Source organism: Ascaphus truei, chromosome 1 (assembly GCF_040206685.1).
Source record: "Ascaphus truei isolate aAscTru1 chromosome 1, aAscTru1.hap1, whole genome shotgun sequence".
NCBI classification, from domain to species: domain Eukaryota; kingdom Metazoa; phylum Chordata; class Amphibia; order Anura; family Ascaphidae; genus Ascaphus; species Ascaphus truei.
Window position 1 is genome coordinate 393,560,071 of NC_134483.1, and position 21,397 is coordinate 393,581,467.

At 39.1% G+C, this 21,397-nt stretch overlaps 1 protein-coding gene across 1 annotated transcript; it reads right to left on the bottom strand.

The window, feature by feature from the left end:
* Nucleotides 1-1,818: 1,818 nt before the first annotated feature.
* On the bottom strand, nucleotides 1,819-21,150 carry APELA (apelin receptor early endogenous ligand). Its single transcript, XM_075612148.1, has 4 exons — nucleotides 20,917-21,150; nucleotides 13,412-13,501; nucleotides 6,433-6,472; nucleotides 1,819-2,979 (listed from the first exon to the last, which is right to left on the bottom strand). The coding sequence occupies exons 1-2, from the start codon at nucleotides 20,990-20,992 to the stop codon at nucleotides 13,413-13,415; spliced, it is 165 nt and encodes a 54-aa protein (XP_075468263.1). The 5' UTR covers nucleotides 20,993-21,150; the 3' UTR covers nucleotides 1,819-2,979; nucleotides 6,433-6,472; nucleotide 13,412.
* Nucleotides 21,151-21,397: the final 247 nt, after the last annotated feature.

A 21,397-nucleotide genomic window follows, 5' to 3' on the forward strand; every position in this document is an offset into this window, starting at 1 on the left:
AAAATACTAATATACCTGTATTCTGTTAACCTATTCTCAGCTGTTTAGCTGTTGGGGGTTAGTGGCTCTTCCTTCCCAGGTTTTAAGCCCATCCCCACTTCCCAAGTTAGTAGGTCCTTTCATTCTACTGGATATAGATCCAATGTGGTACTGTATTTCTCCCTCCTAATAGAGGTAAATGACCCTTTTTCAAGAGAATATATAAGTATTTTACTGTGTATTTCTGTCATGTTGGATGTAGCATTGGGCTTCTCTGTCGTCTGTTTTATCCTCTACAACTCGGCCAGATTGTGAAATTGTTTTTTTTATTTTAATTGCTTATTATATCTAATCTTTACTTAAGCTGTCATAGCTAAAGTTGAACTATTGTTCTCATCTTTTGGAGCATCTCCACAAATCTCCTCATGGGCTCAATCATGTGTTCTTGTCATTCATTAAAGTCTCCTTTGTTTTGACACAATATATACAGTATTGACACTTTAACTTGTTCTATTTTCTAAGTTACTTTTTATCACTTTCTTGTACAATTTGTTTTTAATTTACTTATCCTGATTCACATTCTATTTTCTCTGTTTCTAAATTTTCTCAAATGCCCATGAGATGGATATCCTATTAAAAAATGTCATATTGATAGGCAGATCAAACATACATTTTGAATATACATCAGTTAGCTCAAAAATGTATTCAATTAAAGTAATTCCTAATATCCCTTATAAATTGTAACTTCTAGATGTCAACATACCTCTTTCCTTCCTATTGTGTAGTTCAAATATTTCACACCTCAAATACCGACAGCAAAAAAGATTATGCAAAAATGAAAATAGTATTCGAAAACCTTTGAGAGAATCTGTGAATAGTATTGTCAAGTCCAGTGCCAGGAAAGGTGGTACTGTGTAATATTAACGTGAAAACATTATATAGAAGCTTTGTTTTAATAGATGAATAAAAGCAAAGTTGCAAAAAAAAGCTGCTTTTATGGAAAAATTGTGTCAAATGTATCAATTTTAAATAACAAAAAAAAGACTCCTTGAAACTTCAAAGCATAAAAAAAAAAGATATAACGTTTATTACAATTACACATTAATATGTTATTGGAAGTGCATCTTTTCTTTAAAGAAATATACGTACAACTAATATATAAACATGAATACACAAATTACACAAATCTTGGGATGCATACTGTAATATTTTACAGTATAATCTCTTGGGTGTTCTTTGTCTCTGTCAAATTGGTCATTTCATAGACAAATCTATTGGAAAAAATGTGTGTGGTGCTCTCAAGACAATACTTAAGCCAGATATATATATATATATAACAGGAAAACAACCCTTGGATAAGTATATATAATGTCTCTAGGAATGTAGCCCGGTAATGACAAACCCACAAATCGTGCAGTAAGGAAATGTCAATAACACCAGCAGGTGACCGGTAGATGAAACATCCTATGACTTGAAACAATATAGTGGGACAATATGGAACGAACTCACTTGGGAATCTTCATCCACCATCAGCAGCAAGTCCAATTGAGTTCCAATGTCCAGGGCTGAATGTGCATCCGTAGAAAGTACTCAGAATATGGAACAGTGAAGAAAAAACGAAGCACCCAGTCCAGCTGTAGAATAGCAATGACACCAACAGGGATACGTACCAAAAATAAGCTGTTTAATGGGATCTAGACAAAGTAACAAACACACCTACGCGTTTCGGACCTCAACAGTCCTTTATCAAGGTGAAGGTTTGTTACTTTGTCTAGATCCCATTAAACAGCTTATTTTTGGTACGTATCCCTGTTGGTGTCATTGCTATTCTACAGCTGGACTGGGTGCTTCGTTTTTTCTTCACTGTTCCATAGACAAATCTATCAATGGAATTTCATGCTGTGTGTGTATATGTATGTATGTTTATATATATATATGTGTGTGTGTGTGTGTGTGTGTGTATATATATATATGTATGTATGTATATATCTCTAGCAAAGAATAGTGGTAATATAATGAAGACACATGGACCCAAATTACTCAGTATTGCTATGCCATAAAACACCTTGTGTTGTTGGATAGTGTCTTATGGGAGGGGTGTGCAAACTGGGGGGCATGACACTTACAGAGGCCCAGCACTCTTTCCCAAAGCACTTAAATTAAATGCTGGAGAGCGTGCGCGAGGCCTCAGTAAGGTCCCTTAACTTTACTCCGGTGGCTTCTAGCTACGCATCACCATGGCAAATGTCGCATGACAAAACACCGGCGAGGAGGAGGGGGGGAGTGCAGGCAGGGGGGAACAGGGAAAAAAGGTTGCGCAGTCTTATGGCATAGGATTGCCTATTAATAAGTAGTGTATCATACATTTTGATACATTATTTGTTGCATGCTTTAACAGAGGTCATGTATACAATGCTATACATGTAATACTTATTTATATACAATCTATACAAGTTTTATCTGAATACTGAAAAGCACCAATGAAATATGTTATGCTCCCTTCATTTGTTAAGGAGTATCAATAAAAACACAGTGGTCTGTGTATCAAGACAAAAGTTGCGCAGTTCTGAGGCCAAATTAAGTTAAACCAGATCGATCAGAGAAAAAAATCCTATTGCTTTCAATGGGATTTTTTCTTTAATACTGTACATCTAGTACCGTTTTTCTGTCACAGCTTGATACACAGAAATAATAATACTTTTGTTGTGGTCACAAAATTGGTCTTATGCACCCAGCTTGCATTTTGATACAGTAGGTCTGTTCCAAGCCTTGGTCCATTCATAGATCAGTATGTTCAATTGGACTTTATAAAAGTCCATCTTTCTGGAGGAGCGAGGATCTGCTTCATGTTCTCAACTTATGGGATGAACATTCTATTCCGTGGTGATGTAGATAAATATTAGCACAGAAATACTCTGCCATAAAGTTCATGTTCCAGCCCTCACTGAATTCCTTTTCGTAATGTTGTATCTTCCAGGATGACAGAACACATCCAATCATCTAAAAAAAAAAAAATTAACAAAATATGAGCACTGGCTTGTGTGAGGACATATAAATACTTTCAAATATTAACAACTCATATCATGATATTGGTTAAACTTTTAATAACATTGAAATACTGTATAATGATATTTCACACTGACATCTGAAACAGTCATTTGAGTTACATATACTGTATCAAGAAATGTTGAGCTGCTAAAATCTATTACTGCAATGATTTTCTAATATATAGAAAAGAGCAAAGGGTGGCGCTCGACACTATCAGTAAAGAAAAATAGTGATAATACACTTAGTGAACAAGAGATATAAATAGAAATATGTGATATCGGTGAATAAAAATATATATGAAAGATAATATACTCCTCCACTCAAACCCCTGAAACGGGATATATCTCCAATATCCTTCACAAACAGAATCCAAGAAAGTCAGGGGACCGGGGGGCGTAACACCAAAGGAGGGGAGAGAAAATGGACATAGAACAGTATTGTATGGCAGTTTAGGGCTCAGTGGTGCACAGAACCTCCAATTGTTATACTCACAAGTACATGAGATGTACAGTATGGGCATTTCCAAAACTGTGCCACAAAGTGTACTGGAACGTGGGTGGAAACACACTCAGTTCTGCAGGAACCAGGAGAAAGAAGAAAGACCAGGATAGTGCAGATGGTACTTAAAAGCAATACATTTATCACAAAAATACCCTTTTCCAGTACATTTTATGCCACAGTTTTGGAAATGCCCATACATATATGTTTGTGAGTATGACAATTGGAGGTTCTGTGCACCACTGAGCCCTACACTGCCATACAATACTGTTCTATGTCCATTTTCTCTCCTCTCCTTTGGTGTTACGCCCCCCGGTCCCCTGACTTTCTTGGATAATGATTTTCTAGTGTCTGAATCAGAATGTCTCCTATAATTTTCATAACTAATCCCGATATTTGTTAATTACAATCTTTTGATTAAAAAGCGAGTATATTCGATATACAGTAAACACCAGCAATTTAAGGCTGTTCGTTAAAAGATTACAATTTGTGCATCAAAAACCCAACTTTTGTCTAAAATATTATTTAGAAAAGGTTGAAAGCAATGATAGTCTTTATTAAAGTGTTCCCTGAAAAGAATGAAAACCCGGTTGTCCACTGCAGACAGATTTTCAGTTTTCTTCGTTTTGAAACATATGGCTACGTTTCCAAAATCTGGAAATGTTTGCAACTGACTCTGAAATGCCATTTTAAACTCACTTGAGGCTTAAACAAATGCAAAGTTTATTACGGCCAATACATCACAACTGTAAAAACAATCAGATGGTGTGGGTTTTTTTCCTTGCTCATTTGTACATTGTGTCGTAATGCTGATATATTAATGGCTCTAGGACTATACTTGTTATTGTGTGCGACTTGTGCATGACTACACACGCTATTTATTGTATACAGATGCAGCGGCCATTATTTTAACAAATCACGCGGTGTATACCTCTGAATACCCATATCATGGCGCGGAATTTCTTCCAACCGTACCGCCTTAAGACGAGAGTGCATAAAATGGTATTTTAGTGTTCTGGCTTTTAAATGCCTGAAATTGACACAGTAGCACAGTACTGTACACATTACAATTCATTTGTTTCATTGCATTTAATTGCACACAATCCATGAAATCCAAACAAAGCAACCGCGATAAACATGTGCCTGGGGCGATTGGCCGCGTTAATGCCGCGTGGAGTACAGCAGCGCACATGAAAACGGCTCCGTGATTTGTTTCAATAACGGCCGCTGCATCTGTATGATTTTCTTCAAATATGAAGATGTTCAAAAATGTCCACTTTTCTTCTATGCTGTTTCGTTATTCTATTGTGAGCATCGTCATCATCGCTTTTAGTTGATTAACACCTTGGCAAACCTGCTACAGCATTTTTACCCTGCTGCATTGTTCCCCCCCTCCCCTATCTCTTGTTATAGATGATTTTGCTGGTGCTGTTTTCCTGTGCTGCATTCCTCAGTGTACTCATTGAGAGAAGCTGATAATTGCAGACAATGGTGCTTAGTCAAACAATTATTTCTTTCTGTAGGCTATTTTATTTGTACTAATGGTATGAGACGTTTACAGTGCAAGTTAAATACCCTCATATGCAAGTGACACGGAGTTGCTCCCACTTCTCTTCCATGAGGGTCAGTGGTAAATACGTTCTGTTGAAATCAGTTAAATGATCAGGTAACTCATTCATCATCGCTTTCAGGTTTACAATCGAATTGCGGAAGCCCTTGAGATAATAATGTTTTAATAAGCAGGGTATCAGTCAATTAGGGATTCTGATATTGAACAAATAGAAGCCTATCTCTGCAATCTGTTGCATTAATCGATCACTTGATCTGGGGCCTTATGTGCCGTAACAACACAAGATAAATCGGATAATGCAGTATTGTTTTAAGTAACGGCAAAAAAATACTTTGTTGATTATATAAATGAGTATACTGTATTACCAACAATGACATTATTTCTAAAACTCTTGGAAAATAACTGCGCCGTGATAATTAGATAGTAGAAAACTAGATTTAAAAAAAGTTCGACTTTTCAACTGTCGTACACAGAATAATGGAACAATTATCCTAATGATTCTTGAGGCACAACAAGATTATCCATGGTCCCAAAAACCTGCCAATGGATCTCAAAACAGGTGAGTTTCATGAGGCCGATTCTTCTTCTATTCATGAATCATCTCATATTATACTGGGGACTTTTCATATTAACCCTGTAATGCAGGAGCGGTGGTAACCCTTAATGCAGGGGGATTATTGCTTCCAGAGAAGTCTTACATCATTGCGGTAAACAACTTAATATTGTCCTGAAAAAAAAAAGTTTTTGTTGTTTTCCCTTTAAAATGAAAGATAAGCAACAATAGCAAAGATTTCTTTTTGAAAAGAGGTTGGATGCTTTACTTTTGCAGCTATGCTCCATTTATTTTGTTATCTTAAGAGAAGAAAAAAAGCTCATGTCTCTCTTGGCATTTATAATGTATTACTCGCTGACCTGTGACCATGTGATTTATACTCTTGTCCTTAACTCATGTGGTACAAATTGTTATTTTTTTAGGCTGAGCACAAGCTGTTAAAATTCAAAAACACGTGCCCATTTATCTTAAGATAATTTGCTAATTAGCATCTGATTTATATCACAATAACTATTTTCCAACAGTCTTCTTAGCCAAATAACATATTTCACATTGAATAATGATGCTGCTATTAAGAAACCTTTGCATCTGTGTCTGAGGTGGAGAAGGGCATAGCATTCTTTAGGGGTAAATTACACTTCAGAGATCAGGTTGCTAAATAGCCAGTTCGGGAATGATTGTAACAATAATATTTAAAAAGATGCATGTAATGTGTTCTCTGATTGATGTGGGCATTTTGCTTTATGTTTGACAATGTAATATTCCAAGGTTCAAACCATCTTACCATAATAGCAGTGTAATCTCCTGTCAGAACGGTGGTTAGACTGAAAGAAGGGAAACAAATACTGTGATGAACATTCATTACAAATACAGAGTAAGCGCTGTAACATTTCTGATAACGATGCACACATTTCATTTTCTGCTACTTGGCGTTTGCTACAAATGGTAAAGATAAGCCCTTTAGTCTTAATATGTGGGGAAAATAAAGTCGCAAACCCACTAAATTTAGCTGACGTCGTTTAAAAATGTGCGAGCGAGATTTGGCATCCATTTTCCCTAGCGGGAAGGGAAACAATGGCATTTAAATTGGTATCTTGTGAACCAGTGGATTCCAGGAGCTAGAATTGTGTGGTTCAGCTCTAGAGGAGCCTGCAGTTCAAATTCTGTAAAATAAAATCCATATTAAAAATAACCCCGCCTGGGTGTAATTGCTGCTTCTTTAAGGAGGCAATCTAAGCTGGCTGTTTTTTTTTTTGTCTTCCTTTATTTAAACAAACCATAGGAGTGAAGCAAGGGATCTCAAAAGCAGGACCCCATTAATTTCAACTCCAGGGATCCCCTGCTTCCGGAGATGCATAGCTCCGTAGGGGATGCCGGTAGCCACTCCGCCTCGGCTACCAGGGTTCAAATAATGGCCGCCTTTCAAAACTTCTGAGCGGCCAAAAAGTTAGCCGTGAAGTCATCTGGTGAAGCTTCCGTATTGGCCCACGTGACGCGAGAGCTTAAAACTTGCTAGAGGATACCGGCAACCCCTTAGGTAAGTGAAAACAAAATTAAGTGCGCAACCCAAAAAACAAAATCCAATTGTGTTAAAAGATCAATATCTAAAAGTGATACCACTAATTAGTGTGAACCCTCCTTAATTGTATTTTATTCAAACAATGGTTTCAGGCACAACCCTACTGTGGAAGTGACAAAAAATTATTTAAAACCATACATAACCGTTGGTATGTTGCGTATGCTGCTATTGTGACAGAGTGGCTCAGCACTCCCAAGAACTAGAGACAAAAGACAAAAAACAAGCGCAAAACGCAAATAGTGAAGTATATCAAAACATTTAGTGTTAAAAAAGGGTAAGTATTCTGCGTACATCAAAACAATAGAACATAAGCATTTAGTGTATCAATACACGAGTTACCACACAGCTGGCATCAAGGTTGGCGATAGAAGGAGATTCCCCAGGTAAGTGGACCTCAGCACTCTCCAGATGTCATCTGACTCCGTGGCTGTAGTTTGTCACCAGCGTCCAGGTCGTCTCCAGATCACGTGTTGCAGGAACTCCGTTGTCGCCTCCGTGGCAGTGATAAAGAAGTTCTTACTCCAAAAAGACACACTATGTGTGCATCGGGACAACGTTTCTGAGTCCACTCAACAGAGTATCAATGCTCCAGGATACAGTTGCGTGTTCAGGCGTCTGTGCCTGAGAGTCCGTCAGCTGACAGTGACGTTCCGCTACGCGCATATGTGTGACGTCACACAAGCGGCGTACCTCCAACGGGAGACACCTGAGCGGTATAGCAAAGATGCACGGCAAAAAAAAGGTATATCTTAATAACTAAGCAACAAGGCTGATAAAGGTAATAGGCATAAAAGGTACCAATAAAAGACAATAATCCTACGCGTTTCGTAGCTAGATGCTACTTCAAGGATAAAAGTAGCATCTAGCTATGAAACGCGTAGATTTATTGTCTTTTATTGGTACCTTTTATGCCTATTACCTTTATCCTTTAATAGCCTTGTTGCTTAGTTATTAAGATATACCTTTTTTTTGCCGTGCATCTTTGCTATACCGCTCAGGTGTCTCCCGTTAGAGGTACGCCCCTTGTGTGACGTCACACGTATGTGCATAGCGGAACGTCACTGTCAGCTGACGGACTCTCAGGCACAGACGCCTGAACACGCAACTGTATCCTGGAGCATTGATACTCTGTTGAGTGGACTCAGAAACTTTGTCCCTATGCACACATAGTGTGTCTTTTTGGAGTAAGAACTTCTTTACCACTGCTACGGAGGCGACAACGGAGTTCCTGCAACACGTGATCTGGAGACGACCTGGACGCTGGAGACAAACTACAGCCACGGAGTCAGATGACATCTGGAGAGTGCTGAGGTCCACTTATCTGGGGAATCTCCTTCTATCGCCAACCTTGATGCCAGCTGTGTGGTAACTCGTGTATTGTTACACGAAATGCTTATGTTCTATTGTTTTGATGTACGCAGAATACTTACCCTTTTTTAACACTAACTATGTTTTGATATACTTCACTATTTGCGTTTTGCGCTTGTTTTTTGTCTTTTGCCCATAGGTAAGTATCTCTGGAAGCAGGGGGTTCCCGGAGCAGAGAATAATGGGGTTCAGCTCTGGAGACCTTATTCTTCAATACTATGTTTTAAAAAAATGAGAAAATAAAAACGGCCCGTTTCAATCGCTCCTTCAAGACGGACAGTCACATGTTATAGTTTTTTTGTTACTTGTAAATATTATGCATAAGTGGAATGAAGATTACTCATGTAATCATTTTCTTGCCCTGTTAAATCTTGAGTTACAAATGAAAAAGACGTATTTATAAATGACCCTATTCATACCAGGTTTGGTTAACCTGTGACTTGGATGGTTCATTAAGTTGTTTTTTTGTGCTCTTTCCTGTAAATGTGCAAATGATGCTTAATTTGTAAGCCTGTGTAACACTATTGCAGGATTAGATGTCACTGACCATGATGTTTTGTTTTTTACAGCTCCTCTGACAAGGTGATCGTATTTATGTGTTCCTGGCCTGTTCACATTTATCATTCTGTAAACTTCTTCTTAGCTGAGACTTCCCAGGAGCCTAATTTTAGTTAATCATGCGGTTCTTTTGTGCTGTGGACATGTTTCCATTAGGGATAAGAATGAGGCCACCAACTCATTTTCAATTGGCGACTAAACCACATAGAAAAGCAGGTTTCCAGGGGTGTGAGAATGATGGGTCATTTAGGCTTCTCTAATTGTCAGGGAACAGATTATCAGGGCAGTTCCAAAAAAACCAACCAATTACTTCTTGCCAATTTTCTTCTCTATGTGGTTTCATGTATCAGTTGGGAAAAAAATAAAGAAATGACAGACTTTAACAATCTAATGCTGCATGCATTATATACGTGCCCAATCACCCTGTCAGTCAGACAGGCTGTTTTCTCATTTACCGAGGGAATACTCCGATTTCCTTCCTGGTGTATTGTATGGAATTATGCATCATGTTTTATTATTTTGTACCATATAAATCAAATCGGCTGTTTCGTGGGACGTGCTTGGTAATAAGTCCTGTCTAAAAATGTTTTTATTTAAGAATGTGTGTGTATATATCTATATATAGTAGACATATATTGGAAAAAGTGAAATATATATATATCTGAACAAGCTCTTCACCCCTACCACATGCAACATTTATCATCTGAGATCTGATTCCAAAAGACTGTTCATTGTCCCAAGGTGCAGCAAAAGTATCCGGCCGCTCCTCCTTCTCTTACCGTGCACCCCACAACTGGAACAATCTACCGGAGACTCTCACAGCCACCAGCAGTTTAAGTTCTTTCAAAACTAAGGCTCTCTCACATTTTAATCTGGTCAGTAACTGTTACATACGCCTATAATATATATATTTTCTTTCACTGTGCATGCAATGTCTTGCATATAATGTATACCCTGTTCATTTATGTAACTGTATTTGTTCCTTGGGGAAAGGAAGACAAGGTGACAACACACTACAAAAACAAGGGGGGAAAGAAACACACTAAAAGGAGGAGGGTATGTAAGGGGGGCAAAGAGCTTTTCGAGGTACTAATCTCTTTCTCAAACCCTTTCCCTCTGATCGAAAGGGACCCAGAGGTACTTCCCTATATCCTCACTCCCCTATATACAATGTGCCCTGTTCTACAATAAGGAACAACTGAATATCTGATCAGGTAAGGCTATTGGTAATACAGATACAGTAAAGCAATCAAGATCCAGTAAAGACCCCCTGTCAACACTTAAATGTCCTATAATAAGGATCAACAGTACAGTATATGAGATCAGGCAAGGTTATTAGCAACACAGAAGTAGCAATCCAGCAATAATTGAGAAACAGCAAAAGGAGTCCAAGATAAAGCAATATGTGCAAGTCAAGAAAGCAAACCGTCCTTTGCTGAGTCACTGCTCCTCTGTGTCTCTGCTACTGACAAGCGCTTTCCTTGTGTTCTCATTAAAACTTATTGCATATTTCAGACATACTCTTGTAGTAGAGCTTTTCTTTATAGACAGTGAGTGCTGGGACGCCTTTGTATATTTTATATATGATTTAGGGGAATTAGGGTCCCGTAGGTCCCATAGCACCCTGCACGCTCATTATTTATCTCTCGAGTGCTGTCTATCACTTGTTTTATTATTAAATTATTTATGATTTGGAGAGTCAATATGAGGAGTTACATGACACAAACTATAATGAGATCCATCAAACTCTGTTTTGCTCTTTTTTTTAAGCCTGTATTTGCGTCAATAGGACTCACCATGTCTGAAGGGCTGTCATCTTTTCTGGCCAACAATTTGCGTAAGAAACACTCTTGCATTTGACGCAAACAGAAAATGGAGCAATGCATCAAAACTAACTTGTGTTCCCACTTCTTTTTATGTTGGTGGTTGTCGTCATTTTAGCGGATTCACCTGCTCTTCCAAGAAACAACACATTCCTAAATAATCCACCTGTTTGGCTTCAGCGGGGATCAGTGCAACAGCTTTGGGAAATCTCATACGCATATTCAATATAATTACAAGAAATCGAAGGCCTGGGGCTTAACACATAGCACCGTTTAGTCATTATAAGCCTAACTGTTTAGCTCTGCGTTGATTAAAAGCGTGCACTTCCTTGTAGCTTGGATCTGTATTATTGTTACTGCTATATTCATTATTAATATAATTGATACAATGTACCTGCTGCATAAATCCTTCAAAAAGCAACCCCCCTTCAAGAACTCTTTCTTATTTAAATATGGAGTGCAAATGGATACATTTCCTCGTCTTCAGTTAAATAAATCAAACTGCATTGAAGTGGCATAATACAAGAGTAACAAGTGCCTTTATTAATGCAGATATAATAGTTCAATCAGAAGTTACTGTATGGTTCAATTGTTCTCCTTCCATCACTGACTGAGTTATTATATATTTCTTGATCCAATATCTCACCTAACCAATTATCCTGACATAATCCAAATGTTTCATTGACACAAAGGGATCACTGAATGTGTTATTTTCAGTGCGCGGTAATATGATGTAATAAAGAATATGCTAGGGTTATTGCTTCAGAGATTGCTAATTAACACGCTTCCAAGAAATGTAGTGTCAAAGATATGTTTCCACTTAGAAGCATGTGATATAATTGCAATAAAGTTAAAGCAGTAAGTTATGTTTCAGCTTTTTTAACTTTTCAAGTTTAACAGTTAGTCTACTTAAAAGGTTTGTGTCTATATGTACTGTGTGCTCATTTGCATGTCATTTCCCAGAATCCCTTGCTGCAGTGGAAGTGCTGTGTGCTGGGTGATAATTGTGAAAGGCAGGGTTGCAGACCTGTCTAAGACATGCAAATGAGCACACAGTAATATTTCCGTTTTCTATATAGCAAACGGAAATATTACTGTGTGCTCATTTGCATGTCTTAGACAGGTCTGCAACCCTGCCTTTCACAATTATCATATATATCTATATCTACAATACACTGATCATCTTGATATACTGTATATAGAGCAAAAAACACTTCAGTTCATATACTGTATATACTAAAGATCGGGGGGGGCGTGAGATTTTCTGGGGGGGGGCGCGGCGCTTACAGAGGCTCTTCCCCAAAGCATTTAAATTAAATGCTAGGGATAGCACGCAAGGCCTCTGTAAGTTCCGTTACCTTGTCTCCGGCGGCTTCTGGCGACGCGGGGTCACATGATGTTGCATTGCCATGGCAACGTGACATCACATGATGTCGTGGCGTCAGAAACGCTGGAGACAAGGTAAGGAAGGGGAGGGGGGGGGCAGGCAGGGGATCGTAGAGGAAAACATTGCGCCCCCCTGCTATAGATATCAAGATGATATAGAATACTACTGATATTGTATTATATACTATATAATCTTAAAATGTTGGCCTAATATTACTGTCACATTGATATACCTCACCGTGATCGAAAACGGCAAAGAGCTGTGGAAGATTGTTTTATGAATTGTTATTGTTGTCCCCAAATAGTATTGAAATTGAAATTTAACAAGTACAATACTATATTTTTCTATTTCTATCCTGCGGAGGCTCTCAGTGCATTTCACAGCAGTGTTGCTGGCGGCTCCAATATGGAAGAGAGCGAATACATACGCTTCTGTATAACCTCATTACGTGGAGGACAAAGCCTTCTTCATCAAAGCTGACAAGAAATACAGTCTGAAATACTCTCATGCAACAGAGCAAAGCATACACAGGGTTTATATTGTATAAAGCTGTTTCCTATGGACACAGGGAAACCACACCAAACAAACCATGTTGGATATGGTTCAACTCCATAAAATACTGTATGTCTAAACTTGTTTTGAAGTATTTTAATTGTGGTCTGTTCAATTTACCCGAACAACACTTGAAACCAAATGTTTTTATTCCCTTGGCGCCCGATTGCACAAATCATTTACAGATTTTGGAACGATCGAGACCCAGATTTAAGCCCTTCAAAGTCGGAGGGTCCTGCATTGCACTGCAAAGCATGGTGCACTAAAGCTACAAGCAGTGCACATACTGTATATGTGACTTCTAAAGCCGTATAATTCACTTTTAAGAAGTCGACCAAAATTGATGTTACATTTATATTTGTCCAAAAAGAAACCCGCTGGGGGCTTCCTCAATAAAGTATGTAAAGAAAAGGAAATTTGTTAAAACAAAATGTGCTTTTGACCAAATAAAAAGCCCAACAGCTATCAGGTAAGTGAGAAGTGATGTGTTAGATACCTCAGGGAAAGGGGACTCGGGAATGGAGAGGCATACACCTCCTCTGCAAGCAGTTGTGTCTGTTGACCCTTCTGCGCTGGCCAGCGTTTGCTGAAATGAAAAAGAACATGAATTACGTCATTGAGATGCACAATGTGAAATCTTCAGTTCAATTGTATTTCTATCAGACTGTCAACTTCTAGCTACCTACTGTATACAAATCTGTCTGGCTATAATTCCCATCAAACCATTTGGAATGTGAGAACTTTGTGGTAGGAATTCCATTCTCTGGGACCAATCATCAAAGCAACATGGGGCGAAACAGCATGAAGTTTGGTGCAATAAAAATCTGGCGTTTTTGCTGTTTAAAAAATGTCCCCAAACACCCTATGTAAAACTAAGTGCGGGAAACACATGGTAAAGCAAGCCATCTGATTGGTCGCTCTACCACGTCACCCATTTACACATGGTATACGATGTTGGCTGGCCTTATATCAGACAATCTCCCCTACTACCTCAGTCATTGACACAAACATTGAGGAAGGGCGTCCATTATGAAGATTTGATGAAGATAAAGGAAGAAATATTTGGATTACCGGGATCCTGAAGCCAGTGAGGATTTGACGTGGTCCTCTGTTGAGATCTCAGGTTAGATTTTTGAAGTCACAATTTTTTTTTTTTAACTATTGCATTTTGTTTTTTTTCGGGGGGCTTATGAAGAGGTGAAGATATGGAGGGTCATTTTTGATCATTTCGATTCTTATCATTAATTTATAACGCACCAAAATATTCTGTGGGACTGGATAAGAGCTGGAGGACGAAAACAATAAGATAACAAACATTGACATGAAGTGTTACAGTAAGCAGGTTCCTGCCCCAGGGAGCTTGCAATCTATAAGGAAGGTAAGTGGAAACATAGGATACAGGGAGATAAGATGGCTGGTGTGCAAACGCTCATACCCTTTGGCTTCCGCCTGTGTATCATTTCCAAGAGAGTCTGGGTAATAATTTAGATTATTTTGTATCATTATTTTTTAAGTGGATTTGTTCCTTGAGCACTTAACATAGACAGTATAAGTAGGTTAAACTTCTAATTTACTCAGTCAGTGTCAGCAAGGTTACTAGGCTCTCAATGAGAGGGTTTAGATATTCTTCCTGGTACTGAATTGGTTAATGGTACCATTATTTAACATAATGGGAAAGGAAATGGCAGGTGATAATCCCCTGTATGCCATGGCGGTTACGTAGTAAGACCTTTATGGCAAATGCATATAGTTAGGATAAAGAGGGGTTTTAGGATTATTAAGGTCTTGGTATCTATTGGGAAAGGAGTTAATATATCAAGCTTTTTATGTGAGGTACCAGGATAATATGCTCATTTAAATCTGGAAAAAATGTAAATGATTTTAATGATCAGATTTCCCTGGTATCTTGGTTGTGTTCACATGTATCTCACCTTCTCCACCACAGCAAAAGGCTTATTTCGAACCGAAAAGACCCAAATGAGATTTCTGGCCGTGCTTTTACGGGTGATCTGCAAACTCCCAGCTTAACGAAGAGCTGTAACATTTTTTTTTTTGCATAATTTGCATAGAAAATGTGCAGATTGCAGATGAGAATTGCACAGCCAGGCGTGTGGAGGCGTAGCAGACACATTTTTTTTTTTTTAGTTTCAGCGCTGAGGGGAGCGGAGGGCGAACCAATGAGGGCGAACCAGCTCCGTGACGTCACTGGCCCGCCCATAGACACGCCCCCGGATGGCGTGCGTAGTAAGGCCAGGGAAAGCACTCGCTTTCCCTCAGCCTCCGCACGGGAGAAATGTCTATGGACTCAGCTTTAACATTTAAAAAAAAAGGTCTTGTGGATGGTTTGGACATTTGGGCTTGACTAACTATTACTGTTTTTCGTATGGAAGTGTCAACGTTGAACAAATAGGTCCTTCTGTATGTTTACTTTCTACTACTCCTTTACCCCTACAGATGTAGCTAAGCTATCTTCTTTGCCACTGCCACCCGTGGTCACGCTACTGTGGTGGCCGCGGCCCCGGAAGACTAACGCTGTGGGTGATCCCATTTAGAAGCACGAGCAGCGCGATGGCGAAGGATACTGTCCCCGGCACCACAGACCTTTGCTTCTTTGTCTTGCTACATTTGTATATTTGTATTTGTATTGTATAGCCCCCTATATTGTTAGTGTACTGTCCGTGTGTGTTCAATGTGAATTGCTTTGTACAAAATCACCCTACAGTATACCAAATATAATAATCCTATTACAATATTTACATGCAGGTTTCAGGCATGTCTGCTTACCAGGTTTGCCACCTTCTACTAAAGGCTAACCCGGAGATAATTTTTTTTTCATTTAGCGCGGTGGCATTGGCGGTGTCTCCTGGCATCCTTCCGACATCTCCTCGTGCAACTCCTGTCAATATGTCTACGCGGCGTCAAATTGCGCCTTGTTAATATGCCAACGGGATGCTACGTGATGTCCCAACATCACACGGCGGCAAGTTGCCATGACAATTGGATGCCTTATGGCTCCAAGGCGTCACGTTGTCATGGGAACGCAGCGCCGCGTGACGTCGGGTTGGCACGTAGCATCACGTTGTCATGGCAATGGGCGTCATGTGACACTGTGACGTAATGTAGCATTCCCATTGTCATGGCAACGTGGCGCCATTTGACACCGCACAGCCATATCGACAGGAGTTGCAAGGAGAGATGCCGGGAGGACGCCGGAGGAAGCCGGGAGACCTGCCGCCGAATGCCGCTACATGGAGGTTTACATGTTAAACCCGTAGCCCGGTGATACGTGGCTCAAACCCGTAGTCTCCGGGTCAAACCCCGAGTGGTGGCGACCCTGCTGCCTACCCACTGAAAATATACTGGTGATGATTTGCATATGCCTCCAGCACCGTGTGGGTTAAGCCCCAATGACAGTAGACACTTTTAATGGTTAGTGGTCAGGCTCCAAGAGTTTAAAAAAAAAAAACCTCCAGAAACTGCCTTTTTATCCAAAGTTTCTCAATTTGCATTCTGTTGTTTAATGCTTTGTTAAGAGATTGCATGCGGACAAAAGATTTCTTTCTTAGACAATAACTAGGATTCCTGGCCACTGCAAAGGGTGAGGTACTATTGAAAGTTAAGCAGCAGCAGAAAGGAAATAAAATTCAAAAGGGGAGGCAGCTTTGTGTGCATTTAATCTGACTCGAAGATAATTGCAACTTTTTTGTATCCCTTTTTTAACAATCGTTTTGGGTCAAAACCAATGAATTTATTTGACATCCATTTTTCAAGGGTCTGAGTTCTTTGTAGACTGCAATACCCCTTAAAGGAAGAAAGTGATAGTTCTTGATATAGTTGTATGTGATCTTCCAAGGCCTTCTAGGTCTCTTCTTCAAATGTACAAAGGTGAGAATAGATCCTCATTTGCCAGGTGGGTTCCAGCACAGATGGGAGCTGCTGCTTTGAGCTACTGATTTAAATCTATGCTGATCTCTTTCTATTGTGCAGATCAGCGATCAGCATTTGAAATGTATTCTGTATTTTACTGAACCTTTGTTAAGCAATCGAGAAGAATCAAAAATCCTCCCATCACACAGAACATTGTTGTAATGTTCTTCCTTAAACTGTTTTTTTTTGCTGAATACTTATCACTAACTATATTTTTGTTATGCAGAATATAGCACTTTGATTAACCCATTCACTGCAAGATGAACCAGCAACAAAGTCTCTGAGAAGCAAAAGCTGTTAGTCTCAGTTAAAAACAAAAGGGACATATTTCTATGTAATACAGAAAAGACACAGGTATTATACACAAACTGACACCAGATTGACATTTCTATTTATTTCAATAACTGATAACAAATACGCTTTATTTTGTAGTTTTCTTCATTTTTTAAGGTCATTTTTTTTAACCTATTTTAATTGCACTTTAGCTCACATACATTTGAGCCCTTTTGTCATTGTTTTGTTTAATCTATTCTCTATGTAATGGAAGATGGAAGGACACCATACAAGTAGGAACCGACTGAGTCATCCCTGACATGGTAGCAGGTTTAAAACAGCAGCGTCTCCCCAACCCCCCCCCAAAGTAGTGAACACCCTACTCACAATACGTGGAACCCAGCCTACTCACAATAAGTGGTGTGAGTAAGGTGTGTTCCACGTATTGTGACTAAGGTGTGCACCACTTATTGTGAGTTAGGATTGTTCCACGTATTGTGATTAGAGTGTGTGCTACTTATTGTAAGGTGTGCACCACTTATTGTGAGTAGGCTGTGTTCCACATATTGTGAGTAGGCTGTGTTCCACATATTGTAAGTAGTGTGCACGCCACTTATTGTGAGTAAGGTGTGTTCCACGTATTGTGAGTAAGGTGTGTTCCATGTATTGTGAGTATTGTAAACCTTACTTATTGTGGAACACACCTTACTCACAATAAGTGGCGCGTACCTTACTCACAATAAGTGGCGCACACACACTACTCACAATATGTGGAACACTCCTTACTCACAATACGTGAAACACACCTTGCTGACAATACGTGGAACACATCTTACTCACAATAAGTGACACACACCCTACTCACAATAAGTGGCATGCATCCTACTCACAATACGTGGAACACACCTTACTCACAATAAGTGGCGCAAACACTACTCACAATAAGTGGCGCACACCTTACTCACAATACGTGAACACACAGCCTACTCACAATAAGTGGCGCACACATTACAATAAGTGGCGCACACCCTACTCGCAATAAATGGAACACACCTTACTCACAATAAGTGGTGCACCTTATTCACAATACTGTACGTGTTACACACCTTACTCACAATAAGTGGCGCACACCCTACTTACAATAAGTGAAACATACCTTACTCACAATATGTGGCGCACACCTTACTCCCAAAAAGTGGCACACACCTTACAATACGTGGAACACACCTTACTTGCAATATGTGGAACACACTTTACTCACAATAAGCGGAACACACCTTACTCACAATACGTGGAACACATCTTACTCACAATACGTGGAACACACCTTACTCACAATAAGTGGAACACACCTTACTCACAAATAAGTGCTTTAAGCCTCCACTTTCATCGTTGCTGGGAGCTTTCATTGGCAGATGCTGCAGCTGCTATCATAACTGTATGTATATGGATGGATATATATATATATATATCTCCATATCCATATATATATAATATAGCACACCAGACTTAAAAATGCTTGCTAACATTTGTTCCGTTATTAATGCCAGCGTTTCTGTGATCTTGCCGCACGTTCATCAGGACATAGCAATGGAAAGTACACTGAAACGTTGGCATGAATAAAGGAAGAAATGTTCGGGAGCATTTACATCATTTGCCATAGTGGATGTGTGCATTGGGCCTTGTTTTCGTATATATCTGAGGTCACATTCTCAGTTGGTACTGATAAATATATAACTTTGTGGGTTTGAGTCTTTTAAGCTTGCTAACGTGTTTTCCTGTATAGATAATATAGTGACCCGACCGCTCAGCCTAATACTACAGTAGTACTATAAAAATAATTAGGGTGCATGTATTAAGAACATATCATTATTAACAAATAAGACCCAAGAGGGGTCAAAAAAAATCCTACTAATTGCACTGGCAGAGAAGTAGTGGGAAGCGACCATATGGTCATTTCTCAGCGAGTGCAATTAGTAGGATTCCTTTTGACCCCTCTTGGGTCTTATTTGTTAATAACAACATGTTTTCCTAATTATTTATATAAAAAAAAAATTCAAAAAAAGGCATACGGTTGGAGCTTATTTTGCAGCAGAAAGCTGCACACAGCTCTGACTGGTGCAATATTTCCCTGATGGGCGTCTCAATTAAGGTTTGTACAGTTTCACCAGGGAATCATATGCATCTGATTTATCAAATTCATTGCTACATTACTCTCAATTGGAAATATGAAGGCTCTTTGTACCGAGCGTTGCAAACTGCTTTTCTTGACGCAAAATTAGCACATGGAAATGTAATTTTAAATTGTGTGCGCCTATATACTAACCTACATGTTCTATCGGCGTCATCAGCATCAAAAATTAGTTTATCTTTTTTTTTTTGACCCCCCGAAATGGACTGCGATAGGCGTACAAATATTAATGGTATGTTAAACAAAAAAATGTGGGCGCCAATAAAAAGTATGAAGTGCGTGAAAATAGTCTGCCATGTTCTACTTGGCGTCAAACCTAAAAAGTCTGTTATTAGTTATATAGGTTAACAAAATGTATTATTTTTATAGCGTGGCTACAATAAATAATATTACAATAGTAATGGATGTTTACTAACACTGAGTGCAAATATAAAATACAAACAATTAGGTTGATTTAAATTGTATCAATCAGGTATTCAACATGGCGCAAAACAGCACTATTCATTTCAAACAACAAATGATGCGTCATATGCATGAAGTTTTCATACATACGATGCACATTTTATGAAGGTTTGTACTACTTTTAGTGTTAACATTTATATGCACAAAGCAAATTGTACATAGGCACCATATTGGGATACATCTGCTCCTATTTTGCCACCATACAAAACTTTCCACTGTAGAACTGCTATAAATCCTTAGCAAATCCATAGCAGATCTTCTTTTAACCTTTTTGTGCCAGCAATACAGTTATGTACTGTATCACATTTGTTTTACTGTGCCTTTCAAACTCGTCTAGCAGTGAAGCGATTAGGTACAAGCCAGATTGTCATTCTATTATTATTTAGTTTATTTTAACATCTGGAAAGGTTTGGAAACCTTTAAAAGAAATATTGAAATGTAAAACGAAATATTACCTAGATAATGATTACTTCGACAGAGTTAGTTGCCAATCCTATTTAAAGCTCTAGCATTGCACTTAACATAGCCCAGAAACTATATTTAAGCCCTATCAGGAAAATGACTTGTATGGCATCTGGGAGGTATGTGGGTGTTACAGGCTATCCCTGACTAGCACACAGCATGACCGTAATAGCAGTAAATATTTAACCTTTTATGTACACAATATGATGCCACAATCCTATGACTCCCTAGTTGTTTAAATGTGCTTTCCATTCCCTAACCATGTCAAATGTAACAAAGTGTGCGGGTCGCTGACCTGTTCAGGTTACAATGTAACTCTACCGCAGCTCTGATTTGATCAATGAGAATACACAGTGAATCCGCCTCTCTGCCTGGGGAGTTTGTAATATCAGGCTTGTGGATAATACTAATCAGAAACACGGAATCCTTACTTCTCTCGTATTGCTTCAGTACCATGGAGGACATCATCAAATTAAACTTCCAGCAGTTTAGCTAATCACACATGAAATATCTCCTTCAATTATTTATGTATTTCACTTGATGAAGAAGGCTCTCAAAGGTTTATCAAGACAGTATAAACTTTACACACTACTGTACATCAAATAGTCACCGTACAAGCAGAGATGTTGAGATGTGCTGTATACACATATTTGTTCACAATAAAGAAAAGGGTAAGAAGTTCATACCTGGTCTTTGTCCATTAATAAGCAGCAGGCTCATCGTGATGAAAAATAATGCAAAAAATAATTTTTGGAAATCCATGATGCAGTTTAGGCGGAGTATATCCGCACAAGATAAGCCGCAAAGGGGTCAATCCTTTGAGATATTCTGCCTGAGTATCAGTCTTTCAACTAAGTCAACCCAGAGTGAAGTGTTTGCTGCATAACCCAGCAAGGTTAATGATCACAGAAGACAAGGTTATAGTGCCTCCCCCTTCTTTCTCCCCCTCTCTCCCTCTCTGCCTCTCTCTCTCCCTCTCTCTCCCCCCCCTCTCTCTCTCTCCCCCCCTCTCTCTCTCCCCCCCCCTCTCTCTCTCTCTCTCCCCCCCTCTCTCCCAATAAGCCTCCTCTATTGCTCCTTCTCTTTTTCTTAGTCTTCCTTAGTTTCCATAGATAAATACCGATGGCAGAAAAACACATGTAAACAGTAGCTTCTGACAATGTATAG